Consider the following 26524-nt stretch of genomic DNA (forward strand, 5'->3'; position numbering starts at 1 on the left):
TAATACACTGAGGCAAGAAAAACCAAAATATTCCCCAACGGGGTACTTAGCCAACTTGGATTCGGTCTGAAACTCCGAACTCGAAAAATTTCAGAACGCCGAATGGCACTGCTTCTGCATCGGACCATGCTGCAAAAAAGACTGCGGATATGACGTCGGTCATGCGCTTTTGTACCCTGACGTCCTGATGTCAGTTTAAAGCGCCTTGACCGACGTCAGCCTAATACTTTGGTATTCGGGCCGACCGAGGACAGCGGACTACCCATATGTAAGGACTGCAGCAATGTGAGATGAAGAACATCAACCAATCAACCTGCCAAACATGAAAGTACAGTTGAGTAAGTAAACTTACCATACCAGTACATTTTTGAATGATCACTGCTGCAGTAGCCTTAGCTATATGGGTTATATCCTGCCAAGGATATAACAGCCGTCCAGCTTCCAAAACGTCAGGGTGCCTTCCATATGCCCAAACAGTTAGGGAAATGTAGCTGAGCTGCCTAAAAAGACTGGGTTGGGCTCCAAGCCCTTCAGAGCTTTCATGCCAACTGAGAGGGGGAGTCTGAGCCCTGAGAAGACATAGGCAGGAGTAAATTACACACATACACACACACACACACACACACACACACACACACACACACACACACACGCAACATACTCAAAAAAACAAAAGGGGATGGAGGCATGGAGTAGCCACTGCAGAAGTGATCAACAGATCACCTTAAGGTCCTATCTTTGTACTGAGGCAGCTACAAGTTATTGAGAGGCAATCTATGCCTAGCATATAAGGCATACTTAGATCCAGCTCTGATGGATCTCTTGTAAATCTGCAAGACAAACAGCACTAGAAGCACTATATCTATGGACCTGAACATTGACCGGGATATAAATTCAACCTGCTGGAGGGACTAATATTTGTCTTAAAAGATCCCTGTACTATGGAATAAACTCCCCATCTATGTGAAGCAGAGTTCATCTCTGACCCTATTCAAAAAGAAACCTTGATCATTGGATTGGAAATCACAAATTCAGCCTGGTCTGGCCCCCACGTCTCTGATGGACAAAGGTCGACAGCACGTCGATTAATCCCTACTGACCATACCCCACCACCACATAACCCTTAGCTACCTCTTTACTAACATACCCCACTTGACAGGCATCCAGGGAACTGTGGGACAAATCTGGTTTGGGTTGCATGGCTGGATTTGTAAAGATCCTAGGGGGTTGTTAGCCTAGTATAAACCTATGAACCTATTCAAACATCTACTGTTATGGTAAGTTTACTTACACAACTGCACTATGCTCATCTAACTGATCACTGCCTCAGTAGCCTTAGCTATATGGGCAGATTCCCCTAGCTTACAACATTTGGGAGGTGGAAGGGGAAGGGTCCAGAAGCCCCTGGAGAATGGTCCTAACAAAGCCTGATCTACACCTAGAAAAGGAATCAAGCTTGTAATGTGTTGTAAAAGTATATACAGAAAAACAAATTAATGCATCTAGAATACTTCTAGACTCCAACCCTTTCCAAAAACCCAGAGAAGAAGCAGAGGCTCTAGTAGACTGAGCCTTGACCCTGCCTGGATTTTTTTTTGTTGTTGTTGTGGTTAGAATAACAAAAGGTAATAGCCTGAGATAACCATTTGAAAATAGTCTGTTTTGATACAGGCTGTCCCTTCTTCTCACCTTCACAAGAAATGAACAAATGATATGAAGATCTGAAAGATTTTTGTTCTGTCTTGTTTGTAGCAGAGTTTTCTGTTGACATCCAATGTATGGAACATCCTCTCTCATTCATTTTAAGGCTCATGAAAAGAAAAAGGAGATGATAGCTTGACCTAAAGAAAACTCGAATGTCACTTTAAGACGAAAAAAGGATTAGTTCTCAAAGAAACTTTGTGGAAAATGAGATGGGGTTGACACTCCATAAGAGCTTGAAACTCAGATACCCTGCAATCAGTAAAACAACTTTCCATGTTAAGAACCTCAAGTTAGCCTGATGAGCTGGTTCGAATGGAGCAAGTGTTAGCTTCTGTAACTCAAAATTAAGATCCCAAGGAGATGATACAGGTTTTCTTGTAGGGTTCTTATACAATACCCCCACCAAGTAGAAGACCTTTTTCATTTGATAATATATGATTTTCAACTAGCAGGTTTTCTTGCTTACATTAACTACTTGAGGCACATCCTCAGTAAACAGGTGCCTAAACGAAATTAATACCCTATCATCCAGGCAGTCAGCTGAAGTTGACTGGGGCCTCAGGATGTATCAAACACCCTTGTTCTTCAGTGATTAGATTCATTCTGTGACGAAATGTGTGGGTAACTGCACTTGGCCATTTCCTTGGTTTAGGAAAGTAAGATCCAGAACTGGTCTCCAGGCATTTTGTTTCTTTGGCACTAAAACATCCTTGAAGAAAAACCTTTACCAAACCCAGAAGGAAAAAAGGGTTCTATTACTCCCTGAGACAACATATGTTGAAGGACGGGGGGAATAGAGGAGTTTGGTGTGGTGGAGGAGGATGAATTACTCCCTGAAAGGGAAAAATTTTCTCTTATTGCTATCTGTAACCTTGATGAATGATCTTCAGAACACAATATATCAGAAACTATGTTGCCAAAGAGAGAAATAGAGATTCAGCCTTTTTGAAAGGGAAAAGGGACTGCCAGGGTGGGAAGAGGGGACAAGGTCCCTTTCATAATCAATCTGACTTTTTAGACTGTCTTCTGTTTTGGGGGGGTTCCTTCCTTCTTTTGGTTTATCAGCATTTTGTTGAGACTGTTTATTTTGTTTCTTGACAAAATTAGATGAAAGGGTAGAGAATCCCTTGGAAATTTTGAAAAAGAGTGCTGAAAAATCAGTTTACCCCTCATCACATTTTCAATAATGTCTGCAGCAGATGGTCCAAAAACGAACTCTGCACATAGGAAAATTTAAAATTTTATTTTTCACATCTCATGTGAAGTTCAGAAAAAACAGCCAGGCAAGCCTCCTCAAAACAATAGCCCTGGAAGTAGTACCAAAAGGTCATACATAGACTTCAAGCAATAAGTTGAGACCTGTGAAATATAAGAACCTAAATAATTTAAGGCAGATTTTCCTCCAAATAAATGCAGCTAAAACATTCCTCATACTTTCACAATTAGAATAAACTTTGACAATTTAAAATTCTGAAAATCAAAATTGTAGAAGCATACTACTTTTCTCCCCATACTTACCAATTATTTTTGTCAACTCTGTCAGAAAGGGAAGAATTGGAATTAACTAAACGTTTAGCAGCAGTATGATTATCTAAACCTATAGCTGCTGGGTCAGTTTTGGGATGATAAAAACTTCAAAGACCTAGGAACTTTATACAATCTATCTGCTTTTTAAGGGCAGCAGGCTGCCTATCGGGGAAAGTGCAGTCAGTGACACACACATCCTCCAGTGCTGACAGCACAGAAGGGATGAGGGAAGCTTCTGGAAATTCCATTTGCAATGGGTCTATAGTATTTTCTGAAGGACTGAGAAACTTCAGTGTTATCCCACTGAAAACACTTGCACATTCTCAAAATAGTCTTAAAGAAACAGAATCCCTGACAGGAAGAATCTGATACCATGCTCTTGTCTGAATCTGAGTCAGAAATCTGAGGAGAAAACACTGCATCTGTCCCTTTGTCTTCCTTTCCAGCTTCAGAATTTTGAATCACTTCCATTTGTAATTTTTCTTTAAAATATTCTTGTGGCACCTGCCTCTATGGTACACAATATTACAGACACAATGTCTTTCGGCTTTTCCCAGTTAGGGGTCACCACAGCGGAACTCTGGTCCGCTAATGATTGGAAGTTGATTTTTACGTGCCGAGTTGCCAGCCCTGACGCACAACCTTCAACGAAGGTACGCCCATTCATGCATGTCTCCACGCAGAAGACACTCTAGCTGAGAATCGAACCGGACAGCATCTTACTGTGAGGCAACAAAGAAAAATTACAAAGGGCCACTTACAGGCGTTATGAAAAAATGTGGTTCCTGTAACTACTGCCCCTATATTTTGGAAGGTTCTTTACTCAGTATTAACGATGTAGTGGTAAAATGAAATAAGAAATGCACCTGCAAAAGAGAAAAGGTTATTTATTGTGCATTCTGTACAATGTGTCCATGTATTTACATCGGAAAAAGAGAGAGGAAATTGAAAAATCGGATTTACGAGCATTTAAGGGATATTAGGTTAAAAAAAGATACAAATGCTTTAGCTAAGCATTGGATGGAGTTTAATGACCATTCCTTTAACTTCACAGTTATAGAAGTTCTTGATGTGGGGATTAGGGGTGGTCCATGGACATTATATTTAGAAAAGCAGGAAGCCCTATGGCAACTTAGAGTAAATGCCACACAATGGTCTGGTATTAACAATTCTCTCTCTACTGCATGTTTTTTAAGGTTAAAGACTTTGGAGAGAGAGATCACACACGAAACGGTTATATTCAAATTATTTTATATTATTTTATTTGATAATATAGGGGATTGTGATGTGTATATATTTTTATCTTCATCGTTTTACTTGGATGGTAAATTATCTATTTTTGTATTTATATTAAATATTTATTAGGTGAGATGTATTGAAGTATTTTATTAGAGTTGTAGTTTACCAGTCATGGTTACTTTAAAAATTCATGTCTTAAATTAATTTACTTCTGTTGTTGCCAATTGCTTTTGGGTAAGGTGGTGTGTTCTTTATATACCTTTAAAAAGAAGTTTTAATAATGGTTTTATGTTCTTAAGTCTCTGAATGGTCAGAGATGAAACCGGTAAATTTGTGGATTAATAAATTTTGTCTTAATAGTTAAGAGAGCGTTTTTTTCTCCTGTTGCCGTTTTTTACATTTTTGTTTTTTTACTTGTGTAATACGTAAAAATAACTTTCCTAATACAGAAAGTACATTTAAGCAATACATTTTAAATGTGGAATGTGTTTCCCCCAAGGGGATCTTACCTGCCCAGCAATGGAATAGTGCAAGCCGACCATAGATTCTCAAAAGCCCACAGATGAGCACTCTCTCAAAGGTGCAGGAAAGCTCTGAAGGGCTTAGGCGTCCAAACTTGTCTTTAGGCAGCTTAACTTGAATTGTCTAATGGTTTGGGTGGATGGAATGTACCCTGAAGTTTTGAAGCTGGTCAGGTGTTATATCCTTGGCAGGACATAACCCATATAGTTAAGGCTATTGCAGCAGTGATCAACCTGAAGAACATATAAGGAATGCTACAATAGGTTCACTGACAAGACGTATCTTGGATGTGGATGGCATGAAGTTAAGGAGGCTGGACATCCTCTGTATCAAGGAGAGAATATAAAAGGGCAGACTCAGATTAGCGGCCACTTGGTTTTGGATCCAGAGGCAACTCTTCTGGGGGAAGATAGACAAGAAGTTGTGTGGGAGTTGTGGTGAGAAAGAGGTTTCAGGATACATTGTGGGATGACATGAGAATTACTGACAGACTCGTAGAAGTCAGACTCCAGTGCAAAAATAGGGAAGTTTTCATAATCTCAACCTATGCCCCACAGCAGGATTGTGATAGCAAGTAACAGAGTACATTTATGAAACAGCTGTGGAAGAACATGAGTTGATGCTGATAATGGGGGACCTGAATGCACATATCAGGACAGACAGAACAGGTTTTGAGAAGCAGCAGGAGTAATGGAGAAGCCATTCTAAACTCCTGCCTGGTAAATGGATTCATGGCCAAAACATGGCTTAACATGAGAGACAGTCACAACATCACATACAAGAGTGGCCAGCATGCAACTTAGATAGACTTCTACCAATCACTGGGGCAGAATCAGTTATTATAAAGTCATCCCCAGTAAACAGTCGGCCCACATCATAAATCACTTGCTACCACAATCAGAGGTGGGTCTAAGGCCAACAGACTGGAGAGAAAGCATAAGAAATACTCAGGGCTCTAGCACCTCAGTAAAAGAGAAAATGATGGAGTTGAAGATGAAGAATGGTAGCATGTCAAAAGAGCCTGAATGAGTACTACAGAACAGATATGCAGCTGACCCACGTATGGGAATAAAGTACATAAGGAAAGCTGATGGTGAAATGAGCAGTTCATATTCAAATCAGGATACTGCAGTGAGACAGAAGAAGCTACAGATGAAGAAATGGTCTGACTGGGCATGTCTAGACTTGGAAAAAGTATACTGACAAGGTCCCAAGAAAGCTGATTTGGACAGTCCTGCAACAGTCTGAAGTCCGAGAAACATTGGTGGAATTAATGCAGGCTTTATACAGGGACTCAGTGACACAGGAACAGTGTTCAGACTCATACAGGGGCCCATATTGGGAGTCAGTATGCATCATGGTTCACTACTGTTCATACTGGTGATGGACTACATTAGCAAACAAATCAGAGGTGACACAAACAAAGCTGCTATATGCAGATGATGCGGAATACAAGCAGACTCTGAACAAGACCTTCAGCAAATGAAAAGGGAATGGAATACAAAACTGATGGCATATGGGATGAAACTATTGCAATGGCAGCAAATGGGGGCAATCAGAAGAAGCTGAAAACAGACGGCAGCTGTTAACCTGTTCCACTGTTTTCCCTTCTAAGTATCTGGGAGGAGTGATGGAGGAGAAGAGAAGTCTGAAAGAGGAGATCAAAGTTAGAATTAGAGTAGGTGCAGCTAACTTGCATAGAGTGTCATTGTAAGGTGTGACAGAGTCATATCAAAGAAGCTGAAAAGTAAGGTGTACAGAACAATGGTGCAACTAGAACTACTGTATGGTACAGAGACCTGGGCAATGAAGGTACAGCAGTTGAGGAAGCTAGAGGTGATGAAGACAAAGTGCCTGAGGTGGGTGGTAGGATGGACACTGTAGGACACATGAAGAAAAGAGGACAGAGCAGAAGCTCAAGTAGCTCCAACAGCAGAAAAAGTCAGACAACAGATCATGGTGGTCTGTACACATGTCAGGAAAGCAACAGAAAACCTCGTAAAGTTGACTTGTGACGGACAGGAAAAATGTAACAGTAAATGAGGGCATCCAGCAAAGAGAAGACCTGTGATAGGCATGACCATCAAATAAAGTAGGAGTGAGGGGATTGAATTGACAGAGTTGGCAATAGCTGATGTGACATTTCAAACCTAGACAGAAAAATGGGGAAAGAGATGGTTGATGATGATGAGGGCTTCTAGGACCATCAGCATATGTAGGTCAATGGGTTTTATTCTGAGGTGCTTGAGATTGGTTTAGTCTGGTGTTGACTTGTGCTGAAAACCTTATGTGTAGTGACTTAATGTGAGAGTTTTTCCTCCAATAACATTATATAACTACATCACTCACATACTGTGGTTGATTGTTTAAGTAAGTAGGTGGTTGCCAGTGAATGTGAGACCATTCCTAAATTGTGTCAGGATTCCCACTTTAACCAAGCTGGCTACAAAGACAGTTGGAAATTGCAGATCCAGGTTTCAGTTGCTTACTACAATGGGCTGGAGAGAGTAGTGCTGAACTGATTAGGAGTTATTAAAATGGAGAGCTATATGTGTAAGATGAAAGTACAGTTGTGTAAAGTCTTACTGTAACAGTAGATGTCCTTTCCTTCATTGTTGCAGTATTCCTCTTTACTCAAGGGATCCTCCTGCCAAGGGTAGCCCAACGTCCGGCCAGCATACCAAAGTCTTTGGATTTTAAAGACAATGTATGTCACATGTAAGCTCCCTGCTCACAGCATAGGGCATATACAGGTGACACATGAATGTAGACACCTGAGATCTGAATAACTTGAGGAGGAACAACAGTCCAAGGAGCAAAGGAGGAACATGTGCATCCAGAAGAAAAAAAAAAAAGAGTAAAGGAAAGGGGGAGGAGGGAGACACCAAACAGAAAATCACTTCCATTTGGCCAATTAAGATTTCTTGATAGTGGGTTCCTGGCCTCCTGCAGAACCCAAATCACATCCTCAGAAAAAAGGCGTCTAAAAGGGATCAAAATCCAATCCCCCACAGTGTCAGGTGAAGAATGGACAAGTGAGGATTGGATGAGAGACCCCTTGCCTTGTGTGAGTAGGACCACCCTGTGAGGTAACTTGTGGTGATTGCCCTCGTCTAGGTGTGGAAGAGGAAGGAACTGATGCTGTCTGGGCCAAAAGAAAGTCACCAACAAGATTTTGCGAGAGTCCTGTTCTATTTGGAAGAGGACCCTCAGCATGAAAGAAAGGGGAAGGAAGGCATAAAGAAACATCTCCTTCCAAGAAAAAGAAATGGTGCCCACCTTCCATGCCAGAAGACATAGGACTATGGCACAAAACAGAGTAATTTGTCTGTTCAGAGGGGAGGCAAAAAGATCTACCTAACAAGTACCTCACTGGTAGACAATGTCTAGAAACATATCTCTGTGAAGCATCCACTTGTGAGTCTGTGTTGTGGATCTGCTCAGAGAGTCTGCTACAAAGTTCTGTTCTGAAGGAATATAAACAGCCTGAAGAGTCACCTGATACTGGACAGCCAAATCCCAAACTTGAAAAGCTAGCTGGCACAAGAAGTAGGACTGTGCCCCCCCCCCCCCCCGATTGTTGATGCACCATAGAACTGTGGTAATATCTGTAATGATTTTGAGAGGCCCTGGAAGGAACAGTGTATGGAAGGCCTGAATAGCAAGAGGAGAGCTCTCAGCTCCTTGATGTTGATATAGTCCACCTTCTGACAAAGGGAACAAAGGCCCTGAACCTTTAGAGGGGCAGAAAAGGCCCCACACCCCACATCTGAAGTATCTGAAAAAAGTTCCTGAGAGGGGAATGAGGGCTGAAAAGGAAGCCCTGGGCTGTGATGTGGCTGATGAATCCACCACTGAAGCTCTACCTTGAGTTGTGGAAGAAAATGAACTAGAAAGTCCAAAGGATGAAAATGTAGAAGCCATACTGATTTTAGGAACCACTGTAGCCTTCTCATATGTAGCCTGGTTAGAGGAAGCACAGGAATGGTGGAAGCCATGTAACCCAGAGCCCTTAGGAACTCCATGGTCATAACAGAGACCTGCGTAAGAAGGGACTGAAAAAAAGCAATCAGAGCCAAAGCCTTGGGAGGGAGCAGGGATGCTAGCATAGGAATGGTCTGGAGCCTGCATCTGAAAAAAATATGATCCTGACAAGGAGTCTGGAAGAATTTCTGGAAATTTATTGTACATCCTAGGCTTTGTAAAAGGCAAATACCCTAGTGGAGATTCTGAAGCAGGTTCTCTGGAGAGAAAGCCTGAATGAGCAGGTCATCCAGGCAAGAAAAAATGTGTATCCCCCTCATCCTGCAAAAAGGCAATCACAGGAGAAAGGTATTTAATTAAGACCCTTGGGGCAGTAGAGAGGCCAAAGGGCAAAGCAGAGACTTGAAAATGCAAAGAAGAAACCGAGAAATGCAAACATTTCCTGAAACATGGATGAACAGAGATGTGAAGATAGGCATCCTTGAGATCCAGACAGACTAGAAAAGCCTGAGGTAGACGAAGAGGAAACAGGGTCTGAAGGGACAGCATTCAAAAGGAAGGAACCTACAGAAAGGTATTGAGATGGAAAGATCTAGAATAAGCCTTTTCTCCTGGGAACTAGAAACATTCTGGACTAAAACCCCTTTCCCGTTTGAGGAGCAGAAACTGCTTGGATGGTACCTTGAGACAAAAGGCTCTGAAGTAAATCTGGAAAAAAGGGCAGCTATTCCTGAAGAGGTTGAGGAATGCCCAAAATACGGAGGAAGGGTTTTCCACACCATGTTATACCTCTGATGAATGATGGAGATTACCCACAAATCTTGACTGATCCTTAACCAATTATGAAGAGAAAGGGAAAGACAAAGAAATAAAGGAACCTGACTTGGGAGGGAGGGAAGAAAGTAGCCAAACAGAACATGGCTTGTCTGGAAAAGGAGACTTCTGAGTAGTAGGAGTCTGAGTAGACTTAGGAGGAGAACTTCTAGAAACCTTATTACCTTTGGGAGGACAGCGAGACTGTCTACGTACAAAGGCAGGCTTGGAAGCGTAATTCCTCTGAAATTTAGGAACAGGGGAAACAAAAAAAAAAGTTTCAGTTCCTGCAAGACCTTTCCCTTCTCCTGCAGTGACTTAAAAAACTTAGTAGCTGCAGAACTAGAGAGATTTTTATTGTCAAGAGGAATAGCCATCAATTTATCTTTAATATCATCAGCAAAGGTTGGAGGCAAAGCCAAGAATGATCTCTTAAGCTCTAGAAGAAGTATCAGCTGCATCATAACTACATTTAATAGAATGCAAGGTCACTTGAGAGAAGCCCAGCAAAGAGAGGGCCTTCCCCCTCAGAATCAGGAAGGTCAGGAATAACCTGAAAAGCCTGAGAAAGAAGAGTTAAAACATACTTGGCCATATGGGTCTGGTAGCCAACAGCCCAAAAGGCCAAGGCAGCACCTGTGTCCACCTTTTTGTCCAGATTTCTATGATCCTACTGTTCTTATCAGAAGGAAGTAATTTAGTGGATGGCAACCGTTTGGAAGGTTTGTCAGAAGAAACAGAGACAAGAGAGGAGTCAGCAGAAGGGCATTTGTAAAGATATGTACAATCATCAGGCACCTTATAAAACCGATCAGTTTTTTTTAGGGGCTGAGGGCTGGGAATCTGGAGCCTGAGAAGCTGCTGAAAAAGTGTCCAACAAGCCAGCAAGGACAGGAGGGACAGCAGAGGGCTTAGGGGCTCCATCTGGAGGAGTTCATAACACCTCTTCTGGATGTCAGAATCCTGGGTGCAGTCCCATTTAAATAATTCCATCATATGAGAGATGGTATCCCCAAAAGAAAGTTCCTCAAAGGGAGCATCTGGATTAATGGAGTCCTCCTCCTCAGAACCATAATCCAATGGAGAAAAACTGGGAGATGTGTAAGCCAAGGACTTTTCTCCAGTCCAATTCCTCATCAGAAAAGTCCTGCTCCCTAGGCCTCTTAAGAGAAGTAGATGACTGTGTGTGTGTGTGTGTGTGTGTGTGTGTGTGTGTGTGTGTGTGTGTGTGTGTGTGTGTGTGTGTGTGTGTGTGTGTGTGTGTGTGTGTGTGTGCAGGTAAAGAAACTCTCTGGGAAGGCTTCAAGTCCATGAGTGCATTAAACAACCCCTGTGTGAAATGCTGCCATTCACCCTGAGGATCCTTAGGAGCAGGGAAAATATGTTTTTTTCTGCTTCTTTTCCAAAGGGATGTCAGCCCTAAAGATCTCAGAAGGTTCTAACCCTTGCCAACACTCAATGTAATGGGAATCTCCTTCCTAACAAGAATCTGTGAACATCGCTCAGACCCTCTGATATGAAAAGCAGTGGTTCCCCTCAACATTCATAGCCTTCAAGGACGTGAGAGAAGCTGGATCCACGCTGGCCTCTGAAGCAGTCGCAGCACAGGAATCCAACAGAACAACTAGACAATAATCCTGGCCTTCACCAGCCGCAAGAGAGATGTCCACAGGAGGTGGTACAGCAGCCAAATCTGAGCTAACTTTTTTGGTCTTCTTCTTGGCAGATGGCAGACCCTTGGGCCAGGATAATTCTGCCATTGCACCCTGCGCCAACAACTTAAGGTGATGGTTCTCTAAGTAAACAGATAAAGAGGAGAGATAACTATGAAGAGTCTTAGGGACAAAGTCTTGACAAACTGGGCATGACGTATGGTCGTGAGAAGCAACCCAGCAAAACAAACACTGCTTGTGATGGTTCTTATGGGGAATCTGTCTCCCATACTGACAATTCTCTTTCCAGATGACATGTAACCTCACAACAAAAAGAAAAACGTCAAGATAAGAAGAAAACCCCCAACAGGGCACTTATCTGAAAATGGCTTAGAAAGCAGTAGACAAATGGGAGTTCAGATCAACAAACGAAGATGGTGTTCAGACTGGCGGCAAAGAAGTTCTTAGATATGTACATTTATATGTCACCTTTATGCCCTGCACCATGAGTGAGGAGCATACATGTGATTTACAACATCCTTAAAAATCCAAAGGCTTTGGTATGTTGGTTGGACATTGGGCTACCCCTTGAGTAATGAATACTGCAACAGAGATATGGAAGGACATCAATACAAATCTACACATGAAGAAGCACAAAACATTTTCCAAAACTACTGACTATTAAGAGAATTTATCGAGTAGGTTATATACAGAATGTTATGGTTCTATGTGCTGGCATCTACACAGTGCAGAGTGTGGAGCTGTGCCTTGCAAATGTGGGAAACATATGAGAGCAGACAAATACAAAAAAGTTCACATGAGCCCACTGGCCAGCATAATTCAAGGTTATTCCGGTATTGCTTGGGCCAGTCACAGATCATTAGGCAATGAGGGCTCAGCACGTCTACGCATCTGTCCAAAGGTGGATTTTTTTCTTTATGACCTATCCACTTCCCCTTTCCTTGCGGGAATGTGGTTCAATCTAGTGGGGTGTGCAAAGTTTAGAAGCGGTGTATAATCCTGCTTCCACAGCAACTCAACCAGGCCAACTTCCCACCTTACTGACCATGCCTCCTCTAGCGACGTCCCTGGCCTCCGCTAGGAATCATCACCAAGAGATGCTCATATACCACCCCAAGGATGGACAAGCCGAGCCCTCCCTGACATTCTGTCAGTCACCAGAGCTGCTAATTGAATCCAGGTCGCCTAGGGCTTTATCCCTGTATGCCACTGGACTAGCTACTGCTCATGGTATATTGTGAGAAAGAAGAAAGTATTACTTATTGTGATCAAAGACAATGGTTCACAGACAATAATATCAACCCAGATTAACATGTGAAACAAAGTACCAAGCAATAAACTCTGCTCAGACCTACATTGTTCTTTTTCTCCTTACTAAAATGTTAGAGATAAGGATTATAGAATATAGTGCTTACAGATTGTAGAATACAGTGCTTACAGATTGTAGAATACAGTGCTTACACATTGTAGAATACAGTGCTTACACATTGTAGAATATAGTGAGAGACTTGGGAACTCAAGTTGACTGTGGCCTTAACTTTACTGTGGCAAGCAATAAATTCCAAGTTGCACACCTCATTAGTAAAGGCATTGCCTCAAGAGGGAAAGAGGTTACAGCTACCCTCTACTCATCTCATCAGGCCAATAATTGAGTACAATGCTCCCTTTGGTAAGTACCTTACCAGGAACCAACAGCAACATGACAGACCTCAGAGATTTCTAAGTAAGAAAATTCAGGGTCTCCAGCAAATGTCATACATTGACAGACTGAAATCACTGTCATTGTACTTGGTAGTATACAAACTACTTAGAGGAGATGTGCTTGGCCTACAGAGCAATCTCTGATCCAAACCTAATGGAAATGCTGCACATCCACAAGTCAAATGGGACATGAGTCACCTGCTCCATGGACCTTAACCTTGCTTGCAAAAAATAGGACCTGCTGGAGAGACAGATATGTATCTCAGATGTTGCCACTCCTCTGGAATAGGCTACAGATCCACATCAAATAGTGCCCCTCTATGACTCTGTTTAAGCGTACTCTGGATGACTGGAAGGGAAACTGCAAATATCTGCCTGGGATTTTACCTATGACCTTCCTAGATATTGGCAGTCATTGCTCATTAAGACCAAGTTTAAGCAATATCTTTCTTCTAGTATTATACTAGGTATATACGGCTAGGCTTGCAAAGATTTTTGGGTCAGTAACCTAGTACCCTCTTATGTACCTATGAACCTACAGTAAATATACTAGTTTATTCATATGCAGAACACATACAAGTACACTGGCTGGGCACGCCGGATGAGCAGAAGCAACTGTATGTAAATGATGCACTGAATCACAGCCCTGATATGCATGTATTCATCAGTGTTTACCATGAAATAATAAGCAGATAAGCAAGACATGATCTGGTGAATCATTCCAATGAAGACAGCAGGAAGAAAACCCACAATTTAATAAACTTACTGGCTTTTTTCTCCTTTGTCTATGTGTTTTTAGGGTCCTCTTCAGGTTTTCCACTTGTTGTTCATCATCAACCTCAGTAACATACTACAAAAGAACACACATTAAAACTGAAATCAGTGTACAGTAAGGGATTTTATCATTTTTACAAGTTTAATTAGCTCAAAAATAAATCATAAGCAATTTGAAAATAGCACTACAGTTTCCACCAAAGGGCAAAGGCAATGCTGTACTGATGGTCAAAATGTTCAGAAACACATGCAAAAAAGAACTATTTCTATGGCGTGTGCAAGTCAACATTTCCATCAGTAGTATGATGACCCATTCTCTATGTTTGGTTCATCCGTTTTTCTCTTGTAACACACAATAGTTATAATTAACTCTCTGATGAAAATCTGAATTTTACAAGCATGACGCTGATGTATTGCAATTCTGACAAGTAACATTACAATCAACAACAAAAAATCCAAGACTATCTATATGCTACCATATCAGTTGCAAGGGACTTTTGCTGCTGTGGGTTGTCTGTACAAGCTGTCATCTACCCAAAAAATCTTCAAGATAGATAAATTGCTTTGTTGTGCTGGTGTCTCAGCAAAGATATCCAATGAGATGGAAAGAGAAAAAGATTTGAAAATATCCACCTTAAACAATACATTAAGGTCTCACAAATAAGTCCCATCATAATCTGTTTCTAAATGGTGCACAAAATGCAACTGCTTCTAAAACAGAAACATTTTATTGACTTTGGACCAGGAATCTCTCCAATTTATGAAAAGGCCTAACATTTAATGCCACCATGAAAAATGAGTTTAAGACCCACAACTTAATTGTTTTACTACAGCTATTCTGAATTGTAATACAGATAATCTATGATAGTATAACAAAATAAAAAAAAACACATTGCTGACATCAGGAATGGTTTATATTAAATTAACCACAGCTGGAAACATGACGTATACTTTAAAGATTCAAAATGAACAAACTCAGACTAGGGAATTTTTAAAATCTGCCCACTCATTGCTCTCCCAAAGCACATGGTCCCAAGTTACCTCTTTCTTCATCATCACACCTAAAACATACAACACTTGCTGTTAACCTTTGGAAAAATTCTATCAAGTCTGCCTGGCATATAAAAATACCAATGCAAAGACTTCCAAGCAAAGATCCTAAACATTTTCGACTTTGTTGCATAATTGGGTGACATAAATATGTCCTTCCATTGTTTTCTTGTAAATTGCTTTCCCAGACTCTCTTCCAAATCTTTTCTAACCTCCTCTGATTGAGTCTTATAGGTATCCTTCAATATTTTACATGTCTACTAATTATTCCTTTTTAACAGAAGCTTCTGTTTTAGATTTAAATTAAAAAAAAAACACCAGAGCAGGTATTTCACTTAAGATTTTCCTAAGCCTTTCTCTTTGTCTATACTTTAATGATCTGTCCCTTCTGGAAAAGGCAGTCTCTAATTTGCAGTCTAAATGTCTTCATAGCCACATCCCACTCTATTTCTTTTCTCTGGTTATTTGTTCCCAATACCTTGGATCCTTTGCTAGTTTTATCCAGTAAAGTCCCACCCCGTTTTCCCTATTTTTTGTACCCCTTCTTGCAGTCATCCCTATCAGCAAAATCTCTTTTCTCCATCTTTGTGTTGGCTAGGTTCTTATAATACTTTCTGCTATTTTAGGAATATAATATTCTGTATAGTTATTATTCTCCTTAAAGATTTGCATCCGAAATTTCACTATATTTCTTAGACCCCTTCAACATAATCCCTTTGCATTTTGAATTATAACTTTCTGCTTGTGTTAGGTATGTGAGCCTTAACTGTACAGCTCTAAAATATCCCTTAATGTCAGTTAATCCTAAACCACTTTGTTCTAGTGGAAGGATCATCTTATCCCACTTAACCCTTGCCCTCTTCCCTTCCCAGAAAAATTGCTTCAACTTTTATTAATTATTGTCCACAGCTTCTCCTCTGTTTTTAAACACCTTTACAGAATTATCACTTGTTACATATGCAAATTTACATTTATATAAAAGCAATCAAACTGTATTAACAAGTTCACGTTTACAAACATTAGACTCAACATATTGCTAGATATCATATAACCTAAGCAACATTACATAAATGATTCAATGCCTGCCCTTTTTTATAACAAGAATCATTATTAAACCATCACTTACAACATAGGCAATCATACATTTATATAAATGAAAACACTCCACGCCAGCACAATCCTAGTTGCAAGCATTCTACATCACAAACTATACTTACACACTCCCATGCGCAAACATTATACATCACTTATAATCTACCCAATCATTTTCAGTCAAATACTGCACAGCTCATTTAAGTCCTGCCTTCTTTTAAACCTCATTCCTCCCCAATATATACTGTTCCCACCATTCCCATTTTTCAATGTAGTTTGCTCCTACCCTTTTCTAAAGATCTCAATTACAGTTGTTTTATCTGTATTACTAAATTCACTAGTTCTAGTATAGTTGGTTTAGATTTTGATTTTCATTTTCTAGCAAATGATTTTTGGGCAGTCACCATAATTAGACATAGCAAGGCCTTACCATGTCTAGGCAATTCCAATTCTGTATTATAGCTCAGAAAAATCATCTCCCTCACCACACCAATTTGCCCACCCAGCATCTCTGACAGTGCATGGGAATTCTTAAAGTCTGTAAACTCACTGCACTCCCAAAAATGTGTTCCCAATTACCTTTTTTTCTTCCCTGTCACACCTCCAACATTTGCTGTCTACCCGAGGAAAAATTCTCTGTAGTCTACTTGGGGTATAATAAAAATATATGTGTAAACATTTCCAAGCAAAAATCCTAAATAATCTAGATTTTGTTGCATATTTGGGAGACATACATATATCCTCCATTTGTTTCTTTGTGAATTGCTTATCCAGTCTCTCTTCTAAATCCTTTCTAACCTCCTCTCACTGATTCTCATAGTTATCATGCAATATTTTACATGCTCTACTAATTATTTCTTTAACGGCAGCTTCTGTTCTACATACTACTAAACACTCTGCCCATGCTGGTCTTTCGTTTGGGGCCCCCAATTTCTTTCTCTTTGCTGATATTATGATATCAATCCTTGATAGGGAAGGCAATCTCTAAAGTGCAGTCAAAATAAATTCTTAGCGTCTTCCCACTCTGTCATCTCTCCCTCTCTAGTTATTTGCTCCCAATATCTTGGTTCTTTTGCCAGTTTTCTCCAATAAAGTCCAACCCCCTATTGTCTATATCCCTGATTGCCATTATCCCTATCAGCAGAATCTCCATTCTTGTGTTGGCTTAGTTCTTAGGATATTTTCTGCTATTTTATAGATATAATATTCTGTGTGATTGCTGTTCTTCTCCTTAAAGACCTGCATCCCAAATTCCAGTCTCTCCTTTTTCTTGAGCTTTCCCCTGTTCATCATCAACCATTTCAGTTTTGAATTACAGCTATGTATAGGAGCCTTAACTGTGTAGCTCTGAAATACCCATTCAAATTGGGTAATCCCAATCTGCCTTGTTCTACTGGAAGAATCAGCTTACCCCACTTGCCTCTTTTCTTCCCCTGCAAGATAAAGATCTTCAGCGCTTTATTAATTGTTATCCACAACTTCTCCTCTGGTTGTTAAAAAATATTCCTGACCTGTGTATAAAACTAATGGGGCCAAAAACATTTCAGCTGCTTGTATCTTACTAACCATACACTGAAGCTTCCATTTTCTCAGTTTTCTCTATTATCTTTTGTTTAGTCTCTTCCCATATACCATTAGCTGCCACACTAGAATCATTTTAATCCATAAATACTTCATTTTATCATATCCCCATAAATATGGATACTGCTGAACCAATTCATATGTGGGTACATAATTTACCACTAATGTCTTTGTTTTAGCTTCATTAATTTTGTATCTTGAAAAGATTTGAAACTTTTTCAAAATGTTCCACAACACTGTAATATCTCTTTCTGGTTTTGTCAGGTATAAAAATAACGTCATCAACAAATAGAACCAGCTTTTCTAGACTACCATACTAATTATGTCCTTGAATTTGTGGCTCCCTTATTTTCTTTACCAATGGGTCTAAACATTATGCAAATAACAAGGGGTAAAGAGGACACCCCTTCCTGCTTCCTCTGCTCAAGCAGAAATTATCACAGAGAACTCCACCCACTTTAATTTTCATTTCTAATCCCTCATATATCATCCTAATCAACCTTAATTTTTTTTTTCAGAAATGCAAATGATTCCATTGCCCTGCTCATAAAGTCCCTGCTTACTCTGTCAAATGCTTTCTCTGCATCAAGACCCAACAACAACAATGGTATTTTCTTACATTCTGCTTCCCTCTGGATCATCAATGTTCTGTTAATGTTGTCAAATGCTTGCCCCCCTCCAGAAAACCACACCGATTCATATCTATAAATGTTGGCATTACTTTTGCCATTCTTTTAGCTATTATAGACATGAAAACTTTACAATCATGGTTTAGTATTGAATGGGCCTGTATGAAGCTGGATCTGATGGATCTTTACCCTCTTTAGGTATTAAAGCTACCACTGGTTTCTTCCAGGATGTTGGGACTCCACCCCCCCCTTAAAATACTGTTAAACAAAATCTTCCAGTTTTTTTCCCTTGTATCTTCCAAACTTCTGCAAGAATACCATCTATTTCTGGGGACTTTCCTGCAGATTGGTTATACATCACAATTATTATCTCATCTCCTCCTATCCTAACAGTAATTGAGGCTCATCAGCCTCTAACCTTGTCACATTTAATTCTTCCTTAAACATTCCCATTTGTATCTTTTCTTGATTTTCATATTTCTCTGCTTTATACAGACTTTCATAGAATTTCCAAAATAATTCTAATACCGCTACAGGATCTCGTTACCTTCCTTGTTATAGGCTCCCTAAACTTGGCGACACCCCTTTCTACTTCCTGTAGCCTGAGTTGAGCTAAAAGTTTTTCTGCTTTAGTGTTACTATCAAAAAGCTGTTGCTTAACAGCAATTATTCTAAACTTGTGTATATTATCAAAGTAATCCCTTATTTTCTGCTTAGAATTCAGCAGTTGATCCTCTTCTTGTTCTGTGAGATTTCCCCTATTCTGCAACACTTTAACATTTGGCAGTCCTTCTAAATAAGTCACCATGGCTGCCTTTGTTTTATTTCCATCCTATTTTTAAATTCCACCTTAATTGTATCCGAGTTCCTAGCTATATTTTCAGAAGTAATCTCTATCCTCTCAAATAGCTCCTGAATAATCTTCACTACCCATTCCTTACATTCCTCTCTTTTGAGCAAATAGATGGGAAAGTGCCAGTGTCATTTTTATTTCATTACCCTGTGTTTTTATTTTAGCTATTATTTGCAAATGCTCTGAAATAGCTATTGGGTGCATATTACGACCTTCAATTAAATGCACACATTCTTGTGAAATGTAAATTCTGTCTAGCCTAGCCCAGTTTTTATATCTTGGAGAATAATAAGTAAATTCACTCCAAACTTCTATTACTGAAGTCGCATATTTCATGCCAAATATTTTCATAAATTTCTTCAAAAATCTACCCTCCTCTAATATACTTTTCCATCCGGGCCCCCAGACACATCTTCACTGTTGCAAATCAAAATCCAGTCTCCACCTATAAGTAATATTCCTCACTGAAAACTGATTATTTCTCCCAGAATTTTCTTAAACTCCATTACAGCAGTTTTTGGTGGAATATGAATACATGCCAGTATAATCCTTCTCCCTTGCCAGTAGCTCCTTACTAGAACTACAAATCTGCCATTATCATCTTTTTTATCCTCTTTTATCACTATTGGGGCTCCTCTTGCAAGTAATGTAAGTACTCCTCTTTTCCATTGTCCCAGATATTCTGCTGAATAACCTTCTTGAAAAACTTTCTTTATCAAAATCACATGTTCAGTTATTTCCAAGTGTGTCTACTATAATATAGCTATTTGCACTCTACTTTTTTTAATATAGTTCACTATTTCTTTTTTTTTTTTGCATTTATCTGTGAGACCATTGACATTTAAAGACATTACAGACAGCATCATTGTATTAAAAAGTTAATATTCCCACCTTTTACATAGAACACCTTTTTTGTTACATGTCTAGCTCCAGTTTATGTGTTACATGCATACACAGTTTGGCAGGTTGAACCTTTATATAGTTGTTTCTTGTATCCATTTGAGCCTATGTCTCTTACAAATTTTTTTGGTTTATTAAAAGCCCCCAAACAAAGAAACAAACAACCCCCATACCCCCTAAAACCTATTAATTTAATATTATCACACTGAACTATATACCTCTTAAAATATTGACGTTTTATGCTCCTAATAGAAACAAATGTCTCAAATGGACAGCCACACTCACAGACTTGAGTTAATCTAAAAGAAAGGCTATTCATGCTAAGATGCATGGTGCAGCCTGTACGTACACTACATGCTAATTGGTTTTATTTTATCTTTATAGCTCTCCCAGTTGGGATAACACCTAAATGCTTTCAGAGGACATTATCTTCTAGCCAGTTTCTATTTTCTTCTTTAATTTCCAGCCAATCACTCTCCACCAGACTGTAACCAATTTCTCTTTATTATTATTGTCTCCATGGTGACATTAGAACCAGATAGCCAGTTTCTCATTATCAGATTGCCTCCATGGAGATATGAGAACCAGACAGTTAATTTCTCTATCAGAATGTTTCCATTGAGACATGAGTCAGATACACAATTGCTATTAAGCATACATTCATTTGCTAGAAAAAAGCCTCATAATATTCAATATTCTTTTTCATTTACTTGCTTTCTCTGAAAACCTGTTACTAAATCAATCTAAAGTCCTTAATCTAATTATTCCCATTTTCAAAAATGAGAAAAAGCACATTCATTTTTCTTTTGTCATGTTCTTTTAACCAGTTTTTTTTACATTGCAGTGCAGTGCCTACATTTCTGGAAACTGAACAAAAAGAAGAGAATGGAGAAAGAAAAAAAGAATAGCAGCACCTATTTACAATACCTATTATACTTAAAAATAACTGAGAAAACATGACTTTATATCATGCAAAGAAAACCATATACGACAAAAATAGTACTATTAAGAAAAATGTTTTCTTTACTTACAGTAACTTCCTCCCCTCTCTTTCCCTAATCAAGGCATTTTTTGGAATTTTAATGACATGAATTAGGGCATATACTTTATAGTCTCCAACAAGATCAATAAATTCTGAAAAAGTCTAATGTTTCCAGATTTTCTTGGTCTGTCATATTTTACATATGTAAATTATTGCATTGTAATCCCACATTAATTTACTAGTTTTATTACTGTTCATCTCCATCTCCCAAATCCTGTTACTGCTTCATTTCCAATGTACTCTTGATTCTTCACAGTCAACTCTTGTGGTTTCTTCCTTCTCTCCAACATTTTCCACTGAAACAGTGGAAAAGGTTTCATAGGTACAGTCTCACTGTGGTCTATTACCAGAAGAACATGCAGTAGAATCTCCTTCTGTTTCACAGTTCACATTTTGTTGGACAAACTTTTGTATTTCCTCCTTAGCATGTACTTCATCAAAAAAGGATTTTGTCCCTCCAGGGAGCAGTTTGAATCTCACACCTGTGTTTCAACATTCCCTGAATAGTGGAATGAATGTACTCCTCTTCTGCTTGGTGTACAATGAGTAATCATTCTCCACATACACACTGCTGTCTCCCAATTTTACTATTTTGTCCTGCCACAGTTTTGTCAGAATTAACTCCTTCTGCTGCTAGGATTGCATCTTTATTATTAAAGGTCTACGTTGCTTTCTTATAGCCAGGTTTGGAGCATACACATGATGTTGCCTTTCAACTAAACTCCTGCTATGGAAAACCAGCCTAGTTTCTGTTTGAGCTTTCATAAAATTAATGCAGTCTGTTCCTTCCAGCTTCTCAGGTACAGCTGCAAATTTCAGGTTTTAACTATGTGCTCTGTCCTCTAATTCTATTATTTTCTGAAACATCTCTTACTAAGCTGTCTAATATTCAACCAGGTTTTTCTTCATTTCAACCTCTGATTTTTGCAGCTTTATAACCTCATCTGAATATCTGTTTAAAGCTTCTTCCATTTTTTCCAGCCTTTTGTTTGTGTTGCTGTAAGTCCATCAGTATTTCATTTATTTTAACCAGGTCTGTGTGTAGTTGCCTTGTATCGTCCTGTAGATTGCTGGAAGTCGTGTCTGGAGGTTACATTGCTTTTTGTTGTACAGCTGCAGAACTTTTCTCACCCAGTCAGTGTTTCTTCCTCCCTTTTTGTAGCAATTTTTCCTGACATCTAGGCAGTACACTTACTAGCCAGTTACTGAAATGCATCCATAAACACAAAAGTCTACTGGCCTTCTCTGTTGAGTTTCTGTTTTCACACTGGGAGAGCTAGAGTTAAGCTGTTACTCAATGTGCAGCCATCTTGGACGCCCTGCTACTCCTCTGCTTGATAAAAATATGCCTGACCTGTGTAAAAAAATTAAAAGGACTAAAGACATTTACACTGCTTGCCTCATACTATCCATATCCATAAAAAAGAGCTTCCAGTTTCTCAGTTTTTGTATATTCTTATGTTTAGCCTCTTCCCACATATAATTAGCTGTCATAGCAGAACCCTTTATAATCCATACTCCTGAATACTTCATTTTAATGTGTCCCTTTAAATACAGATAATGCTGAACCAAGTAATGTGTTGGTACAAGGTTTATGGCTATAGCCTTTGTTTTAGCTTCATTAATTTTATATCCTGAAAAGATTTTGTCTCAAAATGTACCACAACATTGAGATATTATTTCATACCTGTTAAATCCAGAAAAGGACAGCAGCAAATAAAGTCAACATTTCTTGATTACCATACCAATTATATCTTCGTATTTCTGAGTCCCTTATTTTTTTGCCAGTGGCTCTAAATATAAATCAAATAACTAAGGGGAAAGAGGACACCCATGCCAGATTCCTCTGTTAAAACACAACTTATCAGAGATGAACCCCCCCCCCCCCAGCTCCACCCACATACACTAATTCATGCCTCTGATCTTTCATATATCCTCCTAATTAACTTTATTGTATCAGGGATTATAAAAGCTGCTGTTGTACTACTCATAAAATTTCAGCTTACTTTGTTCCTTTCTCTGCATCAAGACCCACCAATGGTCGTATTTTCTTGCATTCTGCTTCCCTCTGGATCATTATTGTTCCGGTAATGTCAAATGTTTGCATCACCTCCACAAAACCACACTGATCCATAGCTATCAATTCTGGCAATACCTTTGACATTCTTTTGGCTAGTACAGACATCAACACTTTATAACCATGCTTTAAAATTGAAATAGGTCTATATGAAGCTGGGTCTGATAGGGGTTTTCCATCCTTAGGTAATACATACACAACAGCCTTCTTTCAAGATGTTGGTGCTTTCTCTCCTTTTAAAATACTGGTAAACAAAATCTTCCAGATCTTTATCACTTTCTTCCCTTTAACTTCCAGATTTCCACAGGAATACCATCTGTTCCTGGAGACCTTACTAAAGATGGATTATACATCACCATTTTATCTCATCCCCTCCTATATTAACTGTTAGTAGAGTCTCATCTTCCTCTAACCTTGGCGTAATGAAGTCTTCCATAAGTATTTCCATTTGTGCTCTTTCTTGATTTTTACAGTTGTTCTACATTATGCAAATCTTCATACCATTTCCAAAATATCTCTTAAAACCTCTACAGGATCTCTTTTTCCTACCTTTTTCTAAAGATCTCAATTCCAGTTTTTATCTCTATTACTATGTTCACTGCTTCTAGTACAGCTGGTTTAGATTTTAATTTCCATTTCCTAGTAATTGTTTTTTTGGCAGCCACCATAATTACAGACAGCAAGACGTTACCATGTCTAAGCAATTCCAATTCTGTATCATACCTCAGGAAAAATAATCTCCCTCTTCACACCAATCTGCCCACCCAGCATCTCTGACAGTGCACCCCGCACAGAATCCTTAAAGTCCGGCAACTCACTGCACTCCGAGAAAATATGTTCCCAATTACTTCTTTCTTCCCTGTCACACCTCCAACATTTGCTATCTACATGAGAAAAAAATTCTCTGGAGTCTACTTAGGGTATAAAAATATCTAAGTAAACATTTCCAAGCAAAAATCTTAAATCTTCTAGATTTTGCTGCTTACTGACATTGCCTGACTGCTGGGATAAATTTGATTTAAGTCTGCCTGGTGAATTTTATACAATCACTCAGTTGTCTACAGTGAATAATCATTTCCTACAATCACTCAGCTGTCTCCAAATTTTAATAATTTGCCTTTCTGCCAGTTTTATCAGAATCAACTCTTCCTCTTGGTATGATTGTATCTTTACTAATACAGGTTTTGGCTGTTTTCTCATGACTAGGTTTGGAGCATACACTTGATGTGCCATTTCAATTAACAAATCATATCCGCGGTGGTACAGCAGTAGCGTTGTTTCCTCACAGCAAGAGGTTCTCCTGTTCGATTCTCGGCTGGAGTGCCATCTGTGTGGAGTCCGCATGTCCTCCCCGTGGTAGAGTAGCCTCCGAAAGATATGCGTGAATGGGCGTGCCTTCGCTGAAGGTTGGGAATCGGGCTGGCAACTCTGCACCATAAAAATCGACTGGACCGGAGTTCCGTTGTGGCGACCCCTAACCGGGAAAAGCCACAAAGACAAACTATCAGAATAGCAGTGCAGTTGCTTATTTGTGCTTTTATAAAATTAATACAATCTTTTCTTCCAGTTTCCTTGGCACAGTAGAAAATCTCAGGTTTTCTCTGTGTGATTTGTCTTCGAACTTTCCTATTCTTGAGATAGATCTTGAAAAGCCTCATACTCAGCCAGCTTCTTCTTCATTTCAGCCTCTGATATTTGCAGTTTTATCAGTTCATCTGAACAACTAAGTTTCTTCTAGTATTTCCAGCATTTTGTTATTTGAGTGGATATATTCCTTCAATATTTTATTTATTTTATTCATCTCCGAGTACATTTGATTTATTTTTTCTTCTAAATTAAACAGACTTTTAGTCATTATTTACATCAGAATTTTACAGTATTAGTTCAACACTGAAACTGAACATTGGAAACCTGGGAGTGCTTGGGCTTTTCTCCATCTTTCAATACTGATGCTTTAATGGTATTATTCTATGATTTAGAACTGGTAGTACTGCAACTGACAGTCTCAATAACAATAGTGGCACCCACTCCCCCTCCCCAGCTGACAAAGTTCTGACTGTTTACTATCTAATCCTGGCACTCAGTATCCTATCCCCAAAGAGCTCTAATTACTGACACTATATCCTCAAATAGGGTTAGAGTGGAAAACCAGCTGATTCCTACACCAAAGTCAAGACAAAATTCAGACCAGATAAAAAAACTCTATTTTACCATGAGATGGCCTGGCCCATACAACTTGTCATATAAATCCTACAGAAATGCATGAAAATATCCAGAATCTCACATTTTTAGGTCATCTAATCCTTTCAACTATAGTAGTCACTTTTTCTGCCCTCAGCAAACTTCTTTTTGACTTTTGCTGACACTTGACACAGCTTCAGTTCTAGAGCGCTTTTAACCTATAATCTCTACCTTACTCAGTTTTGTTAGGCTGTCTTAACCCCTTCATGCAGAGTTTTTATTTTCCTCTAGCCAGGCCTGCCACTCAAATTGCTTACTTTTATTTACATTTGAAATACAACACTGCTACTCTACTCATTGCATCTTTAAACATATTCTAGTAGGAAAGTATTTTCAGTTGAGTTTGCAGGAATATCCTCCCTCATTCTTATAGGTTCATAGGAGGTTACTAGGCTAATGGCCATAGGGCCTTTACAAGCCTAACCATGTAAAAAACCTGTGTACCCTAACTGACCATAGTTAGATGGTCATGGTTTCTTCAATTAAATTATCAAGCTACTCTTTAAAAATTAGATTTAATAAAAGAAATGTTAAACCAGTGGCACAAGTGAACCCTTTCATCCTTCTTTAACTAAGAGAACTTCTTAATCTGAACATCACTTGAAAGCAGGACAGTAAGAAATGTGCCAGCCTCATTTCTGCTGAAAAATGATTGCCATAACTGGTTAATACAGGACATTGCAGCACAATCTAAAACTCATATCAAGTCTAGAAATACTAAAGATTCTTTAGTCCACTTGAGCATCTCACACATGCATGACAGGATTTCTACTACTTCACTCATGAAAATTATAATTTCAGACAGCAAGTCTGCGAGTCTACCTCATTTCAATCCAGGGGCATTTATACTGAATCCAGAATAAAAAAGTACTCAACAACCAATACCCTTTAGCCACTGCAAAATGCTCCTTTTCATTTTGGTACTGAGCTAGTACTCTAAAGTTAAAGTTTCTGTGGGTGTTTTCTCCCTTAACCCAGTGACAGACCTATTAATTTGTAGCCAAATGTCTCTAGCTTCTGGCTCAGAGGTGCAAGTCCCCTGAAGAACAACAATCTGTCTACCATGCTTTTTAATGCACACAAATACTTTCACTCTTTTTCCAATTCTGGGAACCCCATTAC

General features: G+C 39.2%; 1 protein-coding gene across 1 annotated transcript in view; it reads right to left on the minus strand.

Annotated features, from left to right (window-relative positions):
- Positions 1-26524, minus strand: part of CC2D2A (coiled-coil and C2 domain containing 2A) — a 3655067-nt gene that overhangs the window by 3624995 nt on the left and 3548 nt on the right. Inside the window, exon 2 of the mRNA XM_044062582.1 lies at positions 13930-14013. Within this exon, the coding sequence (XP_043918517.1) occupies positions 13930-14013 (84 nt within the window). The remainder of the gene's footprint in view (positions 1-13929; positions 14014-26524) is intronic.

This window comes from Protopterus annectens, chromosome 2.part1, assembly GCF_019279795.1.
Source record: "Protopterus annectens isolate FY-2018-M chromosome 2.part1, PAN1.0, whole genome shotgun sequence".
In the NCBI taxonomy this organism is placed as follows: Eukaryota; Metazoa; Chordata; order Ceratodontiformes; family Protopteridae; genus Protopterus; species Protopterus annectens.